Genomic DNA, 21,339 nt, shown 5'->3' on the forward strand with positions numbered 1-21,339 from the left:
TTCTTTACTAGAGCCCTTTAAAAAATTTGTCAAGAAATTCTGGATTGTTTCAGAAACTTTTATGGTTAACTTTATGGATATGCTTGCAAAAAGTCTTAAAAGAACAAAAAAATCCACATGGAGGCTATTCTTTTACATGCAGCAGGGCTTATTAAGGTATTTCCATAAGAAAAATGTGTTAATTTAAAAAATAAATTCATTTATATTTTAAGACATTGTTAACCAAGCACCATGTGTTGTAACTGGCAGCTTTCCAGTCACCATGAAGTGGATCACACATGGGTTAATAGTAGCTTATGTGATGTCTGCATTCTTAGGAAATGGGCAAAAACCCAGGGTATTCTGATATCAAGATTTTTAGGAATCAGACAGAAAGCAGAATATATGTTTATATGTGAACAGATGGACACATGTGAGAACTAAAAGTGCACAATTTCTCTTGGCACTTGTTTTAGTTATCCTGATGATATAACCAAGATCTTAGTGCACTCACAGTCTTTGATGGCTAAGGACAAAATGGTCTTTTAATGAGGGCTCAATGGCATTATTTTCTTGCATACGGATTGTTCCCCTTGTGATCTTGGGGGATTTGATGTTCTGTTAATTCCCTAGTTTCAGAGGTTCACAAGTTGCCTTGAAAGTTTGATATGGTTTCATGTTTGACATACAATCCTCAGTTCAGGAATGGCCGCTCCCCACTTCTCCTTACACTTTTCAAGGTTTGTAAGTGAAATAAAATATTTGCCATTTGGAGGCACTTTTGAATGTATGCACACAACTTAAAAATGGCTCTGATATTAAAGTCGTATTTGGCAAACCACTTATCTCTGATATAATTAAATACTTTAACATTCTAGAGATTGAGAAAATAAACAAATATAATTTAAGATCTGGGCAGCTTGGCTTAGTTAATATGTCATAATGCCCTGAGTAGGTGTTTTAGTCATTCAGGCCAGGGGTTCACACACTATCATCATATATTTAGATGATTGATCATTTCTAATGTTTGCTTGTCCTGGGGAGACGACAGTGCACAGTTGATAATTTTTGAATGGTATGCATTATAGCGCGTACCTCTAGGATGAAGTTTATAGGTTCCATTGTGTCCTAGCTGTAAAAACAGAAAGCATTCTGCAAGCATTTACTCAGATCTAAATCATTTTAACCAGGGAAAATTGACTTTTGGGTTAAAATATGCATTTTATAACTGTCCATAAAATTCTTTTCCTTCACTGTAAAGAAGAAAGGAAATCCATAGCTTCAACAATGTTAAAATGCAAAAACATATGAGCTGGTCTATGCTACCTGGTTGTATTGTTAATAACAAAACAAAACTTTCTAAGAAGGAAGCCCATAAAGAATCTTAAAATTTGCTGATTGGAAGGATAAATTGAAGAGGCCCAGTCATTCCCCGAAGTACCTTCATTAAACCTGAAAGGCTTTATTAATGTAGATTTTCTACAGTATAGTTCACAGTACTTTTCTCCCATACATTTAGGAATAAAGCAATTCATATGTAAAATTTCCTGGGCCCAGAAATGAACTGAGAGTGAGTCATCCTTTTTGGTTTAGTTGATACAAACTAGGAGTATAGACATAACATGCACGCACACACACACACGTCTATGCCCCCTTTCCACATTAATGTCTCTCTTTCCTCTTTAGATGTGTTTATAGGCATAGCCTGAGCATTTCCTTCTGTAGACTAAATTTCTTTCATTTTCTAAGAACTGGCCAAGAGGATCGCAACAGAAAAGAGCAGGTAGGGTATAAGACAACTGGAAACTATCAAAGGGCTCATTGCTGGGAACTGCCTTAGACTTCTTCAGTTCAATCAGCTCATTTTAAAATATGAGATGTTAAACTCTGGAGAAGTAATTGTTGAGTCAGCCGGCAAGGTAGGAACATGTCAGGAGAACTCAGCAGTCCGCCGCTAGGACTAATGGTCACTCAACTATATAGGCTACTTGAAAAAGGGTTTGTTCTATGAATGAAGGCAAAGCTGGTGAAAATGGGGAAGAAAAGAAAAGGAAAATGGGCCATGGTAATCCAACAGTGATGCTGTCTCCTCTGAGAGACTGAATTCTCTCTTACTGAAAGGAGACCAGTAGAATCTGGAGGGCCTCTAACCAGTATGACTGGAAGCATATTTTTGCATGACATAGGAGGTTAGGCTAGGTACTTTGAATGGGCAAGATGAGTCTATGATTCATAAAAATACTGATGATCTCAGTGACTTAAAGTGTATTCTTAATAACCATGAACATGGTGTGAAGAAGAAAGAGGTTTCTCTTTTGTGGAGGGAAAGTAAATGAAGACAATGCTGTGATGTTTTAGAGGCAGCATAGTGTACAAAAAGAATGACACTTAGTTTAAAACCAGACATTCTTTTGATTCTGTTTACTTTGGATTCCTTTTTCCTTTTTAAATGAGACTGTTTATTTTAACTTAAATCTTAGATGTTTTAAAATCTACTCCATTTTTTGACAACTCTGTGACCAAATAGAGGTCTTTTTAGATCTATAAGACCCTTGGGTTAAGTTCTTGTTATAGATGACCTTATCTAAGTTATTTAATCTTTTTGAGCCTCAGATCCCTCGTTTGTATTTCAGAGTTTCTGGAGAGCTTACTTAAAACTAATGTGTTGTGAACATAAAAGGAAGTGAATGTATACAGGGCTGACACCTTATATTTCCCTTTTCATTATTTTCAATAGTTGGTTTTACTATATGCTCTCCTGAAGGGTATTTAATACAGCAAATCTACATAGACCTTTTGAGTTGAGATGCCCCCTATCTCTCTCTCTCTCTTTTTTTCAGTTTTAAAAAATTTTATTTATTTATTTTAATTGGAAGATAATTACAATATTGTGATGACTTTTACCGTACACAAACATGAATCAGCCATAGGTATACATGTGTCCCCAAAGGGAGGGAGGTAGAAATTAGGCAAGGAGGATGCCTAAGGGGTAGGGCCAAAGGGTAGTCTCCTTCTTATGTTTTCTCATTGGCAGATACCTTGATGATATCTAGGTGGCTATTCCTCCACCTTATTATCTGCTTCTCCTTCGTCACAAGTTGCTTTGGTTCTGAGGGGCTTCTAGACGTTTTCAATGCATTTCTGGGGTCTTTTTATAAGAAGCAAATTAGAACAGAAATAGTGTTTAAATAATTCAAACCTTAGTCTATCTACAGGAACTCAAGATTCCAGACTGTCCATTATATACAATAATAGAAGAGACTACAAAGCTTATTTCAGAGTTGAAGTTGACCCTTCCTGTTTGTAAGTCTTTGAATTAAAGGCTTTTCCAAAGCTAGATTAGGTGTCATAGAATCCCTTTCTATATACTTGATGTTATGATATTTTGATGTGCCATGAAAGAAGAATAAATGCTATTTACCTGGCACCCTGCTGACCAAAATTTATACCAACCTAGAGAAAAGATCCAGTTATTAATAACCCAGGGATATTATAGAACCCTTAAATTTTCTTATAGGGATTTTATAGCCAAGTTATGAGTCTTCTCTTGGCTTATCTCGTGAAGAAGACCACAGTCCTTTATCTTTCCATAGGGATGAAGTACGCAGAGGAGGACTACCCACATTCAAAGATGATAAGATTCATGATAAGGTTTAATAAATTTATAAACACAATTTTCCACCCTCTTAACTAAAATATATCTCTCTTATGGTTTTTCTTTTTGATTTTTAAATTCATAATAATTTCCCATTGTGATACATGTAAGATACACACTTAAATTACTGTTTATATTTTTTGGGGGAAATATAACTGTATTTTGGATAACAATTTCCCAGATTTGAGTTTGAAATTTGCTTGACATTTATAAATAGTTAACAATCTTTGCTCAAGTTTTGCTTAAAAATAAAAGTGTGTGCCTTGCTTATGTTCTGCTTATTTATAAGTGGCCCTGGACTTGACAGTTCACTTGAAGCACATTTATTTAAGACTAAGCATTGATTGCATACTGATAGAGTAAGGATATATTTCATTGGAAAAAAATAATTAGCATCTTAGCATTTTTCAGAATGTGCTTGTTTAAGCTTCTTCTAAAATAAATTTCAGGCTTCATGAGGGCAGCACCATATCTGTATAGTCACTGTATTCACAGTGATGGACACTATTGGCAAATTCTTGGTAAATACCTTCACTAATACATGAAAAAAAATAGATGAGTGTTAATTACAAACGTAAATATAACACTTCAGTTTATTATACTACTGGAATCTGCCTCTCCTCTTGAAATCTAGTTGTTGGAAAAAAAAAAAATGCAGCCTTAAAAACATCTGGGTCTGTCTTAGAAAATTCCGTAGGGAAAACTATCTTCCAGCATAATCTAAATGGGTTTTTATACTAGAACCATAGATTGTTGCAGTCAGAAGGCATACAGGACAATCCCCTTGTTTAACCCATAATGAAACTGCAGCTCAGAGAAGTTTCTGGGAAACATCACACTACTACAGGGCACAGCCAGTGAGAATCCAATGTGTGTGTGAGTGTGTGTGCATTCCCTTTAGCAAATTGTTGAACATCTTTTACCTCAGTTGGCTCAAGTCCTCCCGTATCCAGAGATTCTATAATGCTGGGAATAACTTCTGTGATGCTGGAGATATTTTCATTTGTGGAATTCTTCCAAGCAAAGGAAGATTTTCAGTTGGTCCAATTTCTATGATGACCACAGGGTCGGCTGACCGCCCTGGGATTGGAAAGCTTAACTGCTTGATACAGGACAAGAATTGCCTGAAAGGTGACAACTTGCAGGAAAAATGGGGTGGGCCATTTCATTCTTGAAATGAGGCAGGGTGCAGATTAGGAATCGTTGTGGTTTGCCAGAAGTTGCTGGTCCTAGAAGCCTGTTTAAGTGCTCACTGTCAACAAGGAAATCATGGGCAGCACTTGAAGTGGCTCACCTCTGATTTATTCATAAACCTCACACGAGCACTTGGCTTTGTTCTTGCTCTAGTAAGGGGGACTGATGCCAATAAGCACTGGAATAAAGAGCCCCTCGCATGGTCCAGTAGTGAATAGCACTTTACCTCAAAGCCTGACCTCCTTTCCCAAGGTCTGTTATACCACAGTCGACTCTGATTGGCTGTGTGTCTTCCGTTGACTTGAGAGAAGAGGTTATAACAAGCATCGACTCTGTAAACGCCATCGTATACATAACAAGACCTGTGTAACTGGGACTTGGGTTCTAACTTAACCTAAAGGTTGTGGCATTCACGCTCAATGGAAAAGCTTCCTTTTCCCCTCTTTTTAAAGCTTGAAGAGTTTCACATTGAATAATGGTCAGAAAAAGATTGCTTCTTTCTAATTGAAAAAGACAATGACCTCGGAGGGAAATGGGTTTTGACAATCCCTTTCTCCATTAAAATGCATTTAGAGAGATTTAATAACGTATGGAATTAAGGGTTCGAGAGTAAAATCCACCCTACACAGGGACAGAAACAAAGAAATGGGCTTGTGGATTGATTAGCCGTTTTTATCTGAGAAGCTTCATTTTTTATTTATTTATTTTTTTGGTGCCACTTCACAGATCATGCTCCAGCTCCCCATGGGAGGGGAAGGGGCCTTTAAGAGACAGTCCGCTGGCTGGTCTGCTAGGGCAGAGGTTGAGTCAGGTTACTTAAATCCTCAGAGCAACTTGCTAGTCTTTTTTTTTTTTCCCCTCCCTGATCCTGGCCACTCTGGCTTCCCTTTTCCTCCTGTTGATGAAGTTGGTCTCTTACTCCTTGAAGTGCATATATTTACACAAAAATTTCCTCAAATTTTCACAACACATTAACCCAGAAGAGCCATATTAGGAGATGGTGATGAGAGTTAATGATATATCTTTAGATAAAGCCTTCCTCCCGTGCAATCACGTCAGAGTCATCAGCTCATTTGTCATGGCTGAAGTGAAAATGTCAGGACCAATGAGTGTATGAATGCTGAAGGGGGCGAAAGGGCTTTAGGAGAAAGACATTTTTGTGCTGGGAGTTGGCCATGGCTTAGATTTAGCTCCAGGGAAATACTGGGATTAGCCAACACTGTGTACAAATCCTTAGCATAACAGAATTAGTTGGGAAAATGGAGAGGTGGGGGTCATGAGGATGGGCATAATTTTGGAGACATGCTCTAGGCTGCAGGCCAGAAACTACGGTAAAGAATGAGGTGGTTTATTAAAAGTATTTTTAGGTATGTGTTGTATGCAGTCTCATTGAATCCAGCAAGATTGAAGTGATAGATTTGAATGGCATCAGGGGAAGATCTGCCATAATGTTCACTAAATATGTATATATGACTTTTTCTTTTTTTTCCTTTTTTTTTTTTAATTGGCGGGTAATTGCTTTACAATGTTGTGGTGATCTCTGTTGTAAATTATAATTATATATATTACATATATGTATATATATATATAAAATATATATATATCCCCTTATGCTTGGGCCTCCCTCCCTCTTGGCTTTTGTTTTAAATTTAGACAGTACCTTAAGAGCAAAAGTTAATAATTTAAATAACAGTAATTATGGTGAAATACTTGTTGCATTGTAGGGTCGACAGAAAACCCAGAGGCTAAACTTTCTTTACACAGACTTCACTCTGAAACTTTAATTGAAAAGTAACTGATTTTCTCTAGCTACAGAAGTTCTTATCTTTGATAGGCCAGTACTAGCAGATTTATTTCATTTTGGAACCAGTGAACTGTTCTCTTTCAGATAGTGTACCCATACAACCCTTTCTTGTTTAATTCTATTGATTTACAGTGTTAAAGTGAAATAATCTGATACCTGTTTCCTGCCCTTCGAGTATTTGTCGTCAAAGAGGCTGATTATTTTTCCCCCAGCTCTTTAGCAGTTTTAAATGTATAATTATCATTGCATGTCATTTGATAGCTGCACTAATTGCTGCCAACTATTGTCTGTTTGCACTTAATGCTGAAACCTGATCAACATCCTGCTTTGGTTGATGTTTGGTGGTAAACTTTAATTAACTCTTATTGCATTGGAGAAGAGTTCAGGCTTGGTGCTAACTAATCATTTACCTTCATTATGTCCTGACAGCTCCACTTGTTCTTGGGCCTAATAGATACACCAGTCAGTAAATAAACCTGCAAACCTCATGCCTTCTAGTTGCTCCATACTGATATTTTGCTACTTAAAGTATAAGATAATTGGGCCCATATAATTATTTAGTTAGTTTAGTATCTCTAGTTCTGCAGACACTAATCTTAATTGCCTCTTTCATGCTGGACAATTTCATCTTAATAGAAACTGTAGATTTGAGATAACATTATTCCTTCAACATGGTTCCTATGAACATGCATCTTTTGAATCAATACAATTAAGCTTGTCTCCTGTTGGAATTCTTGTCATTATTTTTCCTGAAATACTTTTCCTGTAATGATATTGAAGTTAAAGTAATCAGGTTACCAGCAGATCATGTAAAATTCAACTCAAAATTGCTGGCTGCTTGATTTTAATTTGTCTGACATCAAGTTTGTTTGAAAAGGGATAATATGTGGGTAAACCAAGGAGCTTATAATTATGGCTGACGTTTGTTTGTTTATAATGAAATCTAATTAAAGTTCATACATTTAAAACACAAAAGTTAATTACTGAATTGCTCATTTCACTTATGGACAGCAGTCAAATTAACTTTCAGGCCAAAAAAGAAGAAAAATACCCCACACACATACACAGAAAGCAAACAAAAGGCTCTTCATAATAGAAATAAAATAACCAACCAATCTGAATGATCAAACATAAATTTGCCAATATTTCATCCAGAAGAAACCTGGCATTCCACTTAGGTTCTCTATTGTGTTAGCCCTAATGTGGTTTTTAATATAACATGATTTAAAATATCTACATGGGATATAAAAAGAGACTTGTGTTTGATAGATTAAGAGTCTTGGATAGTAAGAGGCACTGGTAGTGATTTAAGAAATTACGCATATAACTTTCTTCATTAAAACTATTTTGAAATCATGTGAAATCATTGAAACCACTGCTCAGGAAATAGGAATGTTTGCTGGAATACCTGACTTGTGATTAATTTTATGAAGATAATTATGGTAGCTTTAGCCTGCAAGGAATGACATTTTTCAAAAAAAGATTGTGCTTACACTACTACACTGGTGTTATGTTGGTTATGAGATCATGTTGGTGGGAATCATGAAATGCAAATAACTAAGCAGTTGTTTTCTTCTTTAAATATTTAGTTGTCAGTATTTAATAATGAATTTTGTATCTTAATAGACAAAGAAGAAAAAAAATGCATGTATATATATGTAAGGATATATTGTCTTCACATTGTATATGAGAAAAATGTATTATGGAAATGCTTTCACTAGTCTGGTAAATCTGAAGTCAGATATTCTGTAGTATAATTACCTTAATGAAACCAATTAAGAAAAAAATTTTAAATGTCCCTATGTGACAATGTAAAGCATCATCAGTTAAACACTTAAACTGGGTGTATGCCAGAGAGATTAGTCCATTACATTTTAAAGACTAGAAATATAAACATATACAAAACATGGCAAATATTGTTTATAAATTTCTAAAACGAATTGATCTAGTACATGTTTTCCCAAGGAAAACTAAATGGTTCCATGTTTAAACTTTCCATTTCAAAGTTTTATTTACTTGAAATTTCAATTATAGTTGGGATTGAGAAAGAGAGACTTGAGAGGGGAAAATGATTCTGTCCATTATTGAGATGCTTTGTAAAACTGATTATAATTTACATAACCTTTTAGTATTTCCAGAGAGTATATTTATATGTGTTTTAATATAACACTCATTGATTGATTTGTAGATTAATATTTATTTAGGGAAGAAAAATTAAAAGGCTCATAGAGTCGTTTAACTCTAATCCAACTTTGCATAGATGAGACAAAGGGAAGATGATTAATACTTAAGTATATGGCTGGGTGATGGCATTCGCAGGTACCTTTCTCTTCTATAAAGAAAGCAAAAAGAAAAGTCGGTATATTCTCACAGTATTGGCAAACAACAGCTTTCTAGTAATGCTTTAGCTGATTAGGACATCCTTACCCTTTAATGAAGCAATCACTACAAACCCCCAATGTCAGCTGGAATACTAGCAAAACAGTATCAAAGAAGAATCAGAAAGAGGCAGTGAACATAATTACAGTTCATGTCCTTGTCTCACACCAATGCAAACTATTCATTTTCAATTAGAATGAATAAGAAAATTAGAAATCAACTAGATTGGTTAAAAGGACCAAAGTTTGTTTACAGAGGATAGCTAAAGTATTAGGTCCATCTTGCTCACTGATTATGAAATTTTCCTGAAGCAAACAAATAAAATGAGTCATATAATGGTGTAATTTGGTTAAGGAGAGATTATTGATTTCTCTCTAAGGAAAGTAGCTGGAGTTTGATTAAAGTCACGAAGAAAACTGAGGAAAATTCCTATTTCCCACAACTAATCAAATTAAGAACTATCAGAACCATTGGCAAGGGGTACTTTTCTTCTTTAGTTCTCCAACACATGTGTTTAATGATTTGTGATTGTCATATAAAGTCCATAGAGGTTTAGAGATGAGAGAGAGAATAAGGGAAGATGAGGCGGGGAAGATAGGAAGAGAAAGAAAAAGAAAAAACAAGAGACAGAAACATCAATTCTAAGAGTCCTATTTATGAGAAGGAAATAAATCTGTGTTGAATAGCTAATTTAGGTTTTAATGAGAAGAAAGAGGAAAACGGGGACTTGGTTGACTTACACGCTCATGTGTGTCTTTGTCAACTTTCCCTCTTTAAAACTCGGCCTGGCTTAGGTGCTTAACTATATTTGGTTACATCCTTCTATTCAAACTTAATTACCTTCTCCCCTTTGTCGTGACATGGGTGGAAAGTTTTTGCCGTGTCAGGAGAGGTCGTCACACATTCTTTTGCAGTTCTGTTCATTAATTCCTTCTTGCAGAAGCATTTTCTCTCGTGCTGGGAAGGTAGAAGTGTGTAACAGAAGAGCTCTGAAACATCAGCAGGAAGCTCTAAGCTGGTTAATGCAGTATAATTGTCTGGACATAGACTGGTCTTTGTTTGTGTGGTTCACTCCGAATCAGCTGTAATTAACTCCAGAGTGTTTCCAGATTGCCAGCAAAGAAAAATTACAGCTTTTCTGTTTTAAATTGTAAAGCTCACAAACATTAACTATGCAGATTGCTTCTACTTTGATATATTTCTATCCTGCAAGAAAAAAACAATAACAAAAAAGCTTATTTGCCCCGCCCCCACCTCTAAAAATGTGCTCTTGTTAAGTTATGTGATTTAGTGTCTATTGGAACATAATGGCCCCTTCAGAGTTGGGTTTGAAATCTTTTTACTTAATATTTTCAATCCTTTGACATCCTTGCATTTGCCTCCCTTCTTGCTAATGTTCTTAATACTGAAATGGGAAAGAAGTTATGCAGTCTTTTATGAAATACTAAACAGATCCAAAAATAAGCAAATTGCAGAGAAAGCTGAGTAAAGAAAAGCACCAGCAACTGACTTAAAAGACAGAGATCAAAGATGCATTCTGATGTAACTGATGCTTCTACACAGGTACTTTACCTGTATTTTTGATATATCAAAAGCCAGGCTGTGAGAAAAGGCCAATTTCACTACTCTCTCATCTTGGTCAGCACACCACACCCTTCTAAAAGCTTCTGTACAGTAGTTTGTAATTATGAATTCCAACATGGGTAAAAATGAGGTAGCAGTGTGAGCTAATACAGCCCAAGACACAAAAGATCTGTCAGGAAATGATGCAAAAAAGAAAAAAATCCAGCCAAAAATCTTTTTTTTTTCTTTCTTCTGAATTTAACAATAAGGAATTTAAGCTTCAATGTGGCTTTAGCAAGCGAAGAAAAGAAGCTCTTGGTGTCTGCATAATACCACTTTGATGGATTTTTTTCATCAGTTCTCTGTACGTGGCAACAAATAAACAAGTATAATTATACTTGTGAAGGTCTATTCATTGCTTTGTCAGCATTAGATATATGTGCCGTTTTCACACTGCGCCTCTCTTTTGTCTTTGGCTAACTCACTATGACATATTGATAGAGGATTTGGAATGGGAAAAGGCCACAGCAGAGACAGTGATGACCTTTTGGAAACTTGATATAATTCAAGGATTTTTATTTATTTTATATATATATATACATATATGTATATATATACATATATGTATATATATATATATACATTTTTAGGATTTGTGACTTGTTACCAAATTCCCTTTTACATGACCAACTTTTAACCCGTTCAAAATGAAATAAAGACTCAAAGTATCACGACATGGCAAAGAGCGGATGAGAATAAAAACAATAGGCAAAAGGGCACAGTGGTCTGTCTTCTTTCCCAGCACTTTGCAGAGTGGCTAACCTAGCATTCCTTTCCCATTATTCTGTCCTCTTGATCAGATCACGTTCTTCTTAATCATTTCACAAACACTGTCTCACTGTGTCACCAAGGAGGGCTGGGACAATCTCAATTAAAAAACAGAGGTAAAACTGGCCTCTCTGATTTTGGGTTCTAATGGGAGCCCTGCCTTCTGAATGCAAAGGAATTTGTCTATTGTTCAGAAAGCACCCTCTTTCATTAGCCAGGCTCCTCATAGGTGGGTTTGGTCATTTAGCAGAGGAGAGTTTAGGCAGAAGTGACTGCAGGACGACGGTAAGGCAGAATGAGCCATAAAAGTGCCTTTCTGCATGTTGTCCATTAGTTCCAAAAAAGGGATTTACATGATCAAAGTCACTGATCTTGTGAATTGCTGAGAATACCCGAAACTGCGTACATGTATTCTAAGCAGACCAGCTAGTATGTATTGTTATGAATTTAACATTAAAATTGTATCAGGTTTACTCTTTGAGATTTCCTGAGGACTTGGGTGTTTTTGTTTTTGTTTTTTAATAGAATGTTTGGTAGTAGAGAATAGTAATTGGTGAAGACTAAATAGAAAACAGTTTAACAGGTGAAGCAACTTTTATAGTGAGTTTACTTGTTATAAAGTTATTTTGGAATGAATACTCTGGTATAAGTTAGATGGTTGTCTTTGTGGTCTTTTAACTGGGACTTATAAACTTTAGTGTAAATTTCCTAAATAGGTCACGTTGTTAAAAGAAAGATCTTGTCTGACGCTGGTGACAGTGAAATCACTTAGCATCATCTCTAGTGTCATAGTACATATTGATCTAAATAACTTTTTAACTGCACAAGCTAAAGTGATTCCATCAAAATATGCTGGTAAACACCACCATGGTCATAGTATATAACTACAAATGTAAAAATCAGGTCATCTACTATTAGCTCTATCAATTCAGATAGTTTTGTTATTGTTGCTTTTGTAATGAAATGTAAATTTGATTGTAGAGAATATTTACTATTTTGATTGTACAGAAGACTTACTAGTTTCTGATTAATGTGTAGTTTATGAAAAGAACTTGATTAGCAATTTTGTGTAAAGTTATGTGGGAGTGCTGTTACCACATGGCTTTGTCCCGTGATTGATTCTGTAGTATAGTTTTCATAATTTTTGTCTCATATCAATAAAGTCATTTTTGATAGTTACTCCTGATCCTATGAAGATAAAATAAAAAGGTAGGATCTATTAATACTTCATATAGAGAGACACTGATGAGACATTGCAGAGTCCATTCAGCATCTGGCCAAAATTATTAACTGTGTGTTACATACGACTCATTTGAGGTGCATTTAGCATGTGTGTCATAATTTTAGTTAGTGTTTTTGTCAGCTGAGAACTGTTGTAGGTAGGGTATAGGTAAAACAGAAATTAAATAATAAGAATAGCTCAGAAACTCCTTTATAAGGCTGTAAAGTGTTTGGGAACTTTTCTCACTCCTGTAATTAAGGTGAATAATCTTCCACATATCTGCCTAAGTCATCAAAGGAAAGAAAGAAAAAAAAAAGCTACTTTGAGTCCTGGAACTTGATATTTTTATCTAGGATCATTAGTTTAGTGTTACCACCTTGCTCCTCCTCCAAACCTCCAATTTCTCCCTGCCTTCCTCATTTCTTTTAGTCTGGCATGGGACTTTATTTTAGACATTTTGGCTACCTTCAGTGTTTATACATGGTGCAGATTTGGTAAATGCAAAGGTAAATATGAATGTTTGTGGACTAATTAAGAGAATTATTAGGTTTTCATGCTTATGGTGATTTATCAGATTATTTCAGAGGGTTTTAAAAGCTGCATGCGTGCCATGAAGATAATTAACCTGGAGCGCCTCAATAATTAAAATTACACACCACGCTCTGTGATGTTTGATCCGTGTGCAATTAGAATGTCATTTTAACCATCTTAGATACCAAAATGAATTTTGATTTCATTTTCAATCTGTGCAGCTCTTTTGATGTATTCGAAACTGATCACTTCCTCTCTGATTTAGCTGGCAAGATGAAATTTGATTACAGTAAAGAGAGTATTAAGAAGTTATTCTTCATACTTAATGTGCCACTGACCTCCAATGATGTCTTTCTTCTAGAAGAACTTTTAAAAAGGAATTTCTAAAATGCTCAGTAATATTGGTGAGCCCAGGGTTTTGTTTCCTTCTTAGTTCTCCACCCCTGTGAAGTCGATGCAATAGACTATAGGGGTGGGAGGGAAATCCATAGTGAATCACTGAGTGTCCATCCTCCCCAGTAGAATAACTAATGCAGTATAGCCTCGTCAGAGGAGGAGCCTGGCTGGCTACAGTCCATAGGGTCACAAAGAGTTGGACACAACCAAAGCGACTTAACATGCATGCATGCATATAGTCATGTCCGCTTTCCTCATTTCAGAAACCATCAGCATACCTGAAAGTATTGATACATCTATGTGACAGGGCTATTTGCCTTGAAGTTCTGGGTCCCTTCAGTTTTGAGATTTGAAAGAAGATGGCTTACCTTTTTGATAAAATCAAGGCAGTGCCTATGCTGCAGACTGAAAAGCACTAAACTTTCAGACCACTCGACTCTTGTGTACAGTCCCATCATTCTGCAAATGGAGAGATGCGCAGGGATTCAGAGACATGTCAGCCCTAATCAGGCTGCTGTGCCAGTAGCTGAGGTTTGCAGGTACACACACAAGTGAGCATACACATACACACTCACACACAGAAGGGGAGTGCAGTTTTACCAACGTGTGCCTACCTTCCTCCTGGTACCTTCCCCTGCTACCCGAAATTGATGCGGCTTTTATGAGACCAAGTGCTTCTTGGTCTCAACAAAAGGAGTTTACAGTCTAAGATGCTTGCCTGGAAAAAAAAAAAAAAAAAACTAAAAAAAAAAAAAATGATGGAAGTATTTTCATCAGATGTGCTTGCATATGATTTGTTAAGCCAAGGGAGATGTTGATTGAGGCCATGGTTGAAAGATGGGCGACTCAGCCAGGATTGATAACATCAAAATGGTATCCGGAACCGTGTTCATTACGTACTGCAGTGGGGAAAAAAATAAAAAAAGCGGAGTGAATACGATTGTCCCCTAGGATGGTAGGACCGGTTGCAGTAAATATTAATTTCTGTTCTGGTGCCCATTGAGGTGACCGAAGTGTGGGAGAGAATTGTGATTGGTGCTTAATCAGGGCCAGCCAGATACCTGCTGAGAGCTTTCACACAAGGAAGATTTGTAGTAAGCTGATTTACTGGCAAAATGAAAACCAGAGAAGAGTTTGGTCTGTGCCGCCTGTGACTGTAATATTTCTAATTTTAAGGTTCCTTTATGGTTGGTCTCCCCCCCACCCTTATACCTGCCCCCCTCACCTCCCCCCACCCCCCACTTCTACTCACTGCCTGATAAAGTAAAAGGTAAATTTTAAATTACAAGTTATTTGTGTTGTCCTTTTATTCCCGCTGTCGTCTTATGAAAGCCATTTACATTTCTATTAGAGTAAAGGGGGTTTTAAAGCTTTTACGTATATTATATCCGTTTTCAGAAAACAGGAATGAAAAAAATATACAGCTTAGTGATACGAATTTTAGATTTGTGATGAATGCTCGGAGTGATTTGAAAAACACTCTGGATATCTAGGCATGCCTGTGATAGCTATCTACATTATTTTGCTACATTTATACAAAGTCTGCCTGTGATAGATAGGTACGCTGGTTTTAAGTTTTCCCCCTCACCTTTTTAGATAGTCAAGTTTACAGCAGCTGTAAATTAGTGATGGGCTATTAGTGAGCTGTGTCATTATTTAATAAAAATGGCTCCTCTCACCTTATTTTTTATCCAGGTCCCTGACAGGCTGGATGAAATGAGATCCCCATGTAGCAATTGCCATGGAAACCTGTGACTCCCCTCCTATCTCAAGGCAGGAAAATGGGCAGAGCACATCAAAGCTGTGTGGAACGGCACAACTTGATAATGAGGTGCCAGAGAAAGTTGCAGGAATGGAGCCTGACAGGGCAAACAGCTCCGCAGATGACGACCTGAAAACGGATGAGCGCAAAAGTGAAGTCTTGCTGGGTTTCAGTGTCGAGAATGCAGCTGCCACTCAGGTTACCTCAGCCAAGGAGATCCCGTGCAACGAATGTGCCACCTCTTTCCCCAGTTTACAAAAATACATGGAACACCACTGCCCCAATGCCCGCCTTCCCGTCCTGAAGGATGACAACGAGAGCGAGATCAGCGAATTAGAGGATAGTGACGTGGAAAATCTCACAGGGGAGATCGTTTACCAGCCTGATGGGTCAGCTTATATAATCGAGGACTCCAAAGAAAGTGGGCAGAATGCGCAGAGTGGGGCAAACAGCAAACTCTTTTCTACAGCGATGTTCCTGGACTCCCTGGCGTCTGCCGGAGAGAAGGGTGATCAGTCTGCTTCTGCGCCTCTGTCGTTCTACCCACAGATCATCAACACTTTTCATATCGCTTCATCCCTCGGGAAACCATTTACAGCCGATCAGGCTTTCCCAAATACCTCAGCACTAGCAGGAGTTGGTCCTGTGTTGCACAGTTTCCGTGTCTACGATCTCCGACACAAGAGAGAGAAAGACTATCTAACCAGTGATGGCTCAGCCAAAAACTCCTGTGTGTCCAAAGATGTCCCCAATAATGTGGACTTGTCCAAATTCGATGGTTGTGTTAGCGATGGGAAAAGGAAACCTGTTTTAATGTGTTTCTTGTGCAAGTTGTCTTTCGGTTATATCAGGTCATTTGTAACCCATGCTGTGCATGACCATCGGATGACCCTTAACGAGGAGGAGCAGAAACTCCTTAGTAACAAATGCGTCTCGGCCATAATACAGGGGATTGGCAAAGACAAAGAACCTCTTATAAGCTTTCTGGAACCAAAAAAATCCACTTCTGTTTATCCCCATTTTTCTACTACAAACCTCATAGGACCCGACCCAACCTTCCGTGGTTTATGGAGCGCTTTTCATGTTGAAAATGGTGACTCTTTGCCGGCTGGCTTTGCCTTCTTGAAGGGGAGCCCGAGTACCCCTGGCTCCGCCGAGCAGCCGCTGGGGATCACCCAAATGCCAAAGGCTGAAGTGACTCTGGGGGGGCTGTCTAGTTTAGTAGTGAACACCCCAATTACCTCTGTCTCCCTCAGCCACTCATCATCTGAGTCTAGCAAGATGTCAGAGAGCAAAGACCAAGAGAACAACTGTGAAAGGCCAAAAGAGAGCAACGCTTTACACCCCAACGGGGAGTGCCCAGTCAAGAGCGAACCCACCGAGGCAGGAGATGAGGATGAAGAGGATGCCTACTCCAATGAACTTGACGACGAGGAAGTATTAGGGGAACTCACCGATAGTATCGGTAACAAAGATTTCCCTCTCTTAAACCAAAGCATTTCTCCTTTATCATCCAGTGTGCTAAAATTCATTGAAAAGGGCCCCTCGTCCTCCTCGGCCACTGTTTCTGATGACCCAGAAAAGAAAAAACAGGCTGCCGCCGTCAGGGCCGGTGGGGGTGTGTCGGGCAGCTACGGAATCAGTGGCAAGGACTTGGCAGAAGCCAGCGCCAGTAAAGAGGGTGCCACGGCCACTCACCTGAGCGAGACGACCCGGGGGGATGAAGACAGCTCGGCTGCACCTCACCAGCACGGCTTCGCCCCGAGTGCCCCGGGCACCCCTGGGCCTGGGGGAGATGGCTCACCAGGCAGTGGCATCGAGTGTCCCAAGTGCGACACGGTTTTGGGGTCCTCGCGGTCTCTTGGGGGTCACATGACAATGATGCACTCAAGGAACTCATGCAAAACCCTCAAGTGTCCGAAATGTAACTGGCACTACAAGTATCAACAGACCCTGGAGGCCCACATGAAGGAGAAGCACCCCGAGCCAGGAGGCTCCTGTGTTTATTGTAAGACTGGACAGCCTCACCCCAGGCTCGCCCGGGGCGAGAGCTACACATGTGGCTATAAACCCTTCCGTTGTGAGGTTTGTAACTACTCTACCACTACCAAAGGCAACCTCAGTATTCATATGCAGTCGGACAAGCACCTGAACAACGTGCAGAATCTCCAAAACGGCACCGGGGAGCAGGTGTTTGGCCACTCGGCCCCAGCCCCCAACAGCAGCCTCGGTGGCTGCGGGACCCCCTCTCCATCCAAACCTAAGCAGAAGCCCACCTGGCGCTGCGAGGTGTGTGATTACGAGACCAACGTGGCGCGGAACCTGCGGATTCACATGACCAGTGAGAAGCACATGCACAACATGATGCTTCTGCAGCAGAACATGAAGCAGATCCAGCACAACCTGCACCTGGGCCTCGCGCCTGCCGAGGCCGAGCTCTATCAGTACTACCTGGCCCAGAACATAGGCCTGACGGGGATGAAGTTGGAGAGCCCCGGCGACCCACAGCTGATGCTCAATCCATTCCAGCTGGACCCTGCCACGGCGGCCGCTCTGGCCCCGGGACTTGGTCAGTATTTACTGCTTTTCTGCACTGCTGTTAGTTTCTCATCACACTTTTGATTTGACGTGATGCACCCCGATAAAGTGGTGAGTGCCGACAAATTGGGGACAGTTTACTGGAAGGGACTTTCCCCTTTCAGCTGGATAATCAAACCATTTGTGTCTCTCTTCAAACCTGAATTCACTTGAGAGAGGAAGGAGTTGAGGGATCCGAGAGAGCAGAAAAGAAGTTAGCAAACTTTGTCTGCCTGCAATAGGCCGATGAACAAATACTAATTGGCATTAATTGCCTGGCATCCTGAGCTATAGCTTCCTAGGTTTATAGCTTCAATTATGCCCTAAGATATCAAACTTGAGCTTCTGAATGGTTTGCCATTATTTTTCATGAAATATTTTTGAAAAAAGATTTTCGTGTCTGTGATTGAAGATAATTAAAGGAACAGTAATACCATTACCTTATCCCAGACATTTGGCAGTAGATTACAGGCACGCATACAGTATTAGCCAAATCTCATCAAGCTTTTCGACAAATTGCGAAATAACAATTAGCGCTTGTGTAAGTTTAGCTGGGCGCTTAAATTGCAAGCACGTGACTGTTTTGTTATGGTATTGATCCACTTTCCTGCCCTCGAAAATACAAATTTCAGAATGACATCATGCCCAGTAGGAGTAATTAAAGCTATCTGATGAGGGAATTTAGAAGTTGAAAGGGATGATTGTAATTGATCCTGATTCAATCCTATTACGGCTTTTTATAGTTTAAGCTCTAGAGAAAGCACATTCCTTGTCAAGACTTTATTTTACAGATTCCTTTGTGCACGCTGTGTTTTCCAGTCTCTATTTTTCCTTTTAATTTTTTTTTTCCTGTAGTAAATAATGAGCTGCCGCCTGAAATCCGGCTTGCCAGTGGTCAGCTAATAGGTGATGACCTGTCCCTCCTTACTGCAGGAGAGCTGTCACCTTATATCAGTGACCCAGCGCTGAAGCTATTCCAGTGTGCTGTTTGCAACAAATTCACCTCTGACAGCCTGGAGGCCCTAAGCGTGCATGTGAGCAGCGAGCGCTCTCTCCCTGAAGAGGAATGGAGGGCTGTAATTGGAGATATCTACCAGTGCAAGCTCTGTAACTACAACACTCAGCTCAAAGCCAACTTCCAGCTTCACTGCAAGACTGATAAACATATGCAGAAATATCAACTGGTGGCTCACATTAAAGAAGGGGGCAAAAGTAATGAATGGAGGCTGAAGTGCATTGCCATTGGCAACCCCGTTCACCTCAAGTGCAACGCCTGTGACTACTACACCAACAGCGTGGACAAATTACGCTTGCACACCACCAATCACAGGCACGAGGCGGCCCTGAAGCTCTACAAGGTAAGCAGTGACATCCATTTCTCTTGGCACGGAGTGGAGGAGGGAATTAACTGTTTCGGAGCTTGGAGCGCAGATCTGCAAGTTAAGGAAAAAGGAGAGAGGGGAAAAAAAATAGAAGGGCGAGAGCCACAGTCTCTGCTTCACGTTACTAAATACAGAGTCTATTGAAATAGATAGAATTGGAGAATTTATTTAAAGGATTTGCTGTATGTCCCTTTTACACCTGTCTCTGTGGGATTGATCACTCTACTGGTTGCCCTGAAATAACATCACTTTTCTGAGTGTTTCCACCTATAAAATAATACTCTTAAACCTCTTTTATTGATTGATTAAAAACAACAACATAGCACCACTCTTGGCTAAGTATGAATGGTTTCAGGGAGCAGAGGACAAAAACAGCACTGCCTTGTGAATGCATCATCTTTTGTTTAGTGACAAACAAGGATGATCCAAACACTGTGTGTGTGCGCGTGTTTTCCTGTAAGTTTCTGGTGGTACTGAGTAAAAAGACACCCCCCTTTAGCATCCGTTGAAAGTCTTCTGCTTCACTCTGTTGTTATTTTGCATAACTTCCCAAGCTAGTAATCTTTTTATCCCGTCCCTCTATGGGTGTGGCACCGGTAAAAGTGTTCATTAAATGGCAAATAACACTTTTATAGGGGAAAAAGCTTTGCAGATGTAATGAATACGTCCAAGTGTTGACTCTCATTTGTCACATACCTTGACTTGACTTTTTCTGAACCCTAATTACTGGTTAATTTATTTTCTGCAGTTTGTTTACTGGATTGGCCTGATTGTCTTGGTTCATGTACAGCAGGAACAGATTCATTTCTATGATGAATAACTTGGTAACTTATTAAAAACTTCTTTTGTCCAGAGGATATTAAAATTCAGAAAATATTGCAAACCATTAGTCACTGTAACAAGCTCTAATATGATTGCAAAATCCATTTTGCAAGTGTTATCTATTGATTTATACTAGAAATCAGTGATAACTATACTATCAGGAGTCACCCGGCGATTATGATACCTGCAACTCTTCAAATATGCTTTCAAACTATAAACAGACCACAAAAAGAGCAGAATGTGGCTATCTGGGCCAGGTGCAGGCATTATTTATTTGGATTGGCCCGCCACTATTTGTTTGGGCTGTTTCTTGACGTTCAAATGCTGGATTGATGTACTGAGCGTGAAAACCTAAAGTCGTGGTGTGAGAATTTGTAACATTGTGCCTGTGATATTGGCGCTCCGTGGATCAATAACGAAAGCATTAGATTTGGGTTACACAGTTTGAGGGGAGTGCAGGCCCTCACATAAAATGGAAAACCTCTAAGTTGATGGTATTGAAAACAGAATAGAATGATTGTAATCCATCGCTTTTATAGCAACAGCTAACAGCCATTCAATTGTCAACTTTTCTTCTGTTGATACCTGATCTATTAAAACTTTTAGAATATCTGGGAGAAAAAAAAACACATTAAGTTTGTATAAATAATAGATCCTGACCCTGGGAGCTATATAGAATATTCATGAACTGTGTTTATATTCACGCAAGTCCTCCAACACTTTAAATTAACATGTTGTGAATAGAAGATATAAATGTACAAATTTTTCTGCTTTATTAATCTCATGTGGGAAGCTAAAGAAAGGTAGAGCATTCCTGTTGATTTTCTCAGGAAAGGCTATTTAATCTCATTGCCGGATACTTATTTACATGTGTGTATGTGTGTGTTAAGTTTATCCATGAATATGGACTGACCACCCTCACTGTCTGCAGAGCAGTTTGCTAGGTGCCAAGGTTACTCTTGAAGTTCCATTTCAGAGAGGGCTGGATTTTGTCTTTGACTGTATAACAACCAGATGAGATAGAACTTGCTTATGAATAGGTCCTTAAAGCAGAGAGAGCTTGGGATACCAGAACCAAAGGCTATATGTCCTCTTTTGTAAAAATTTTATTTATTTCATTTTTGGCTGTGCTGAATCTTCATTGCTGTGTGGGCTTTTTTCTAGTTGCACTGAGTGGGGGCTACTCTCTAGTGGCGGTGTTCGGGCTTCTCATTGCAGTGGTTTCTTTCGTGGAATACAGGCTCT

The 21,339-nt window shown here is 38.9% G+C and overlaps 1 protein-coding gene across 8 annotated transcripts in view; it reads left to right on the forward strand.

Moving 5' to 3' along the window:
* ZFHX4 (zinc finger homeobox 4) overlaps positions 1-21,339 on the forward strand; it is a 207,229-nt gene that overhangs the window by 13,571 nt on the left and 172,319 nt on the right. For 6 of the 8 annotated variants that reach the window (XM_043483293.1, XM_043483291.1, XM_043483295.1 and 3 more), the window contains exons 2-3: positions 15,247-17,882; positions 18,746-19,248. In XM_043483293.1, coding sequence (XP_043339228.1) covers positions 15,293-17,882; positions 18,746-19,248 — 3,093 coding nt within the window. In that variant the 5' untranslated portion in view covers positions 15,247-15,292. The remainder of the gene's footprint in view (positions 1-15,246; positions 17,883-18,745; positions 19,249-21,339) is intronic. The other 2 variants (XM_043483297.1, XM_043483298.1) reach the window with 1 other exon arrangement.

Source organism: Cervus canadensis, chromosome 12 (assembly GCF_019320065.1).
Source record: "Cervus canadensis isolate Bull #8, Minnesota chromosome 12, ASM1932006v1, whole genome shotgun sequence".
Lineage (NCBI taxonomy): Eukaryota > Metazoa > Chordata > Mammalia > Artiodactyla > Cervidae > Cervus > Cervus canadensis.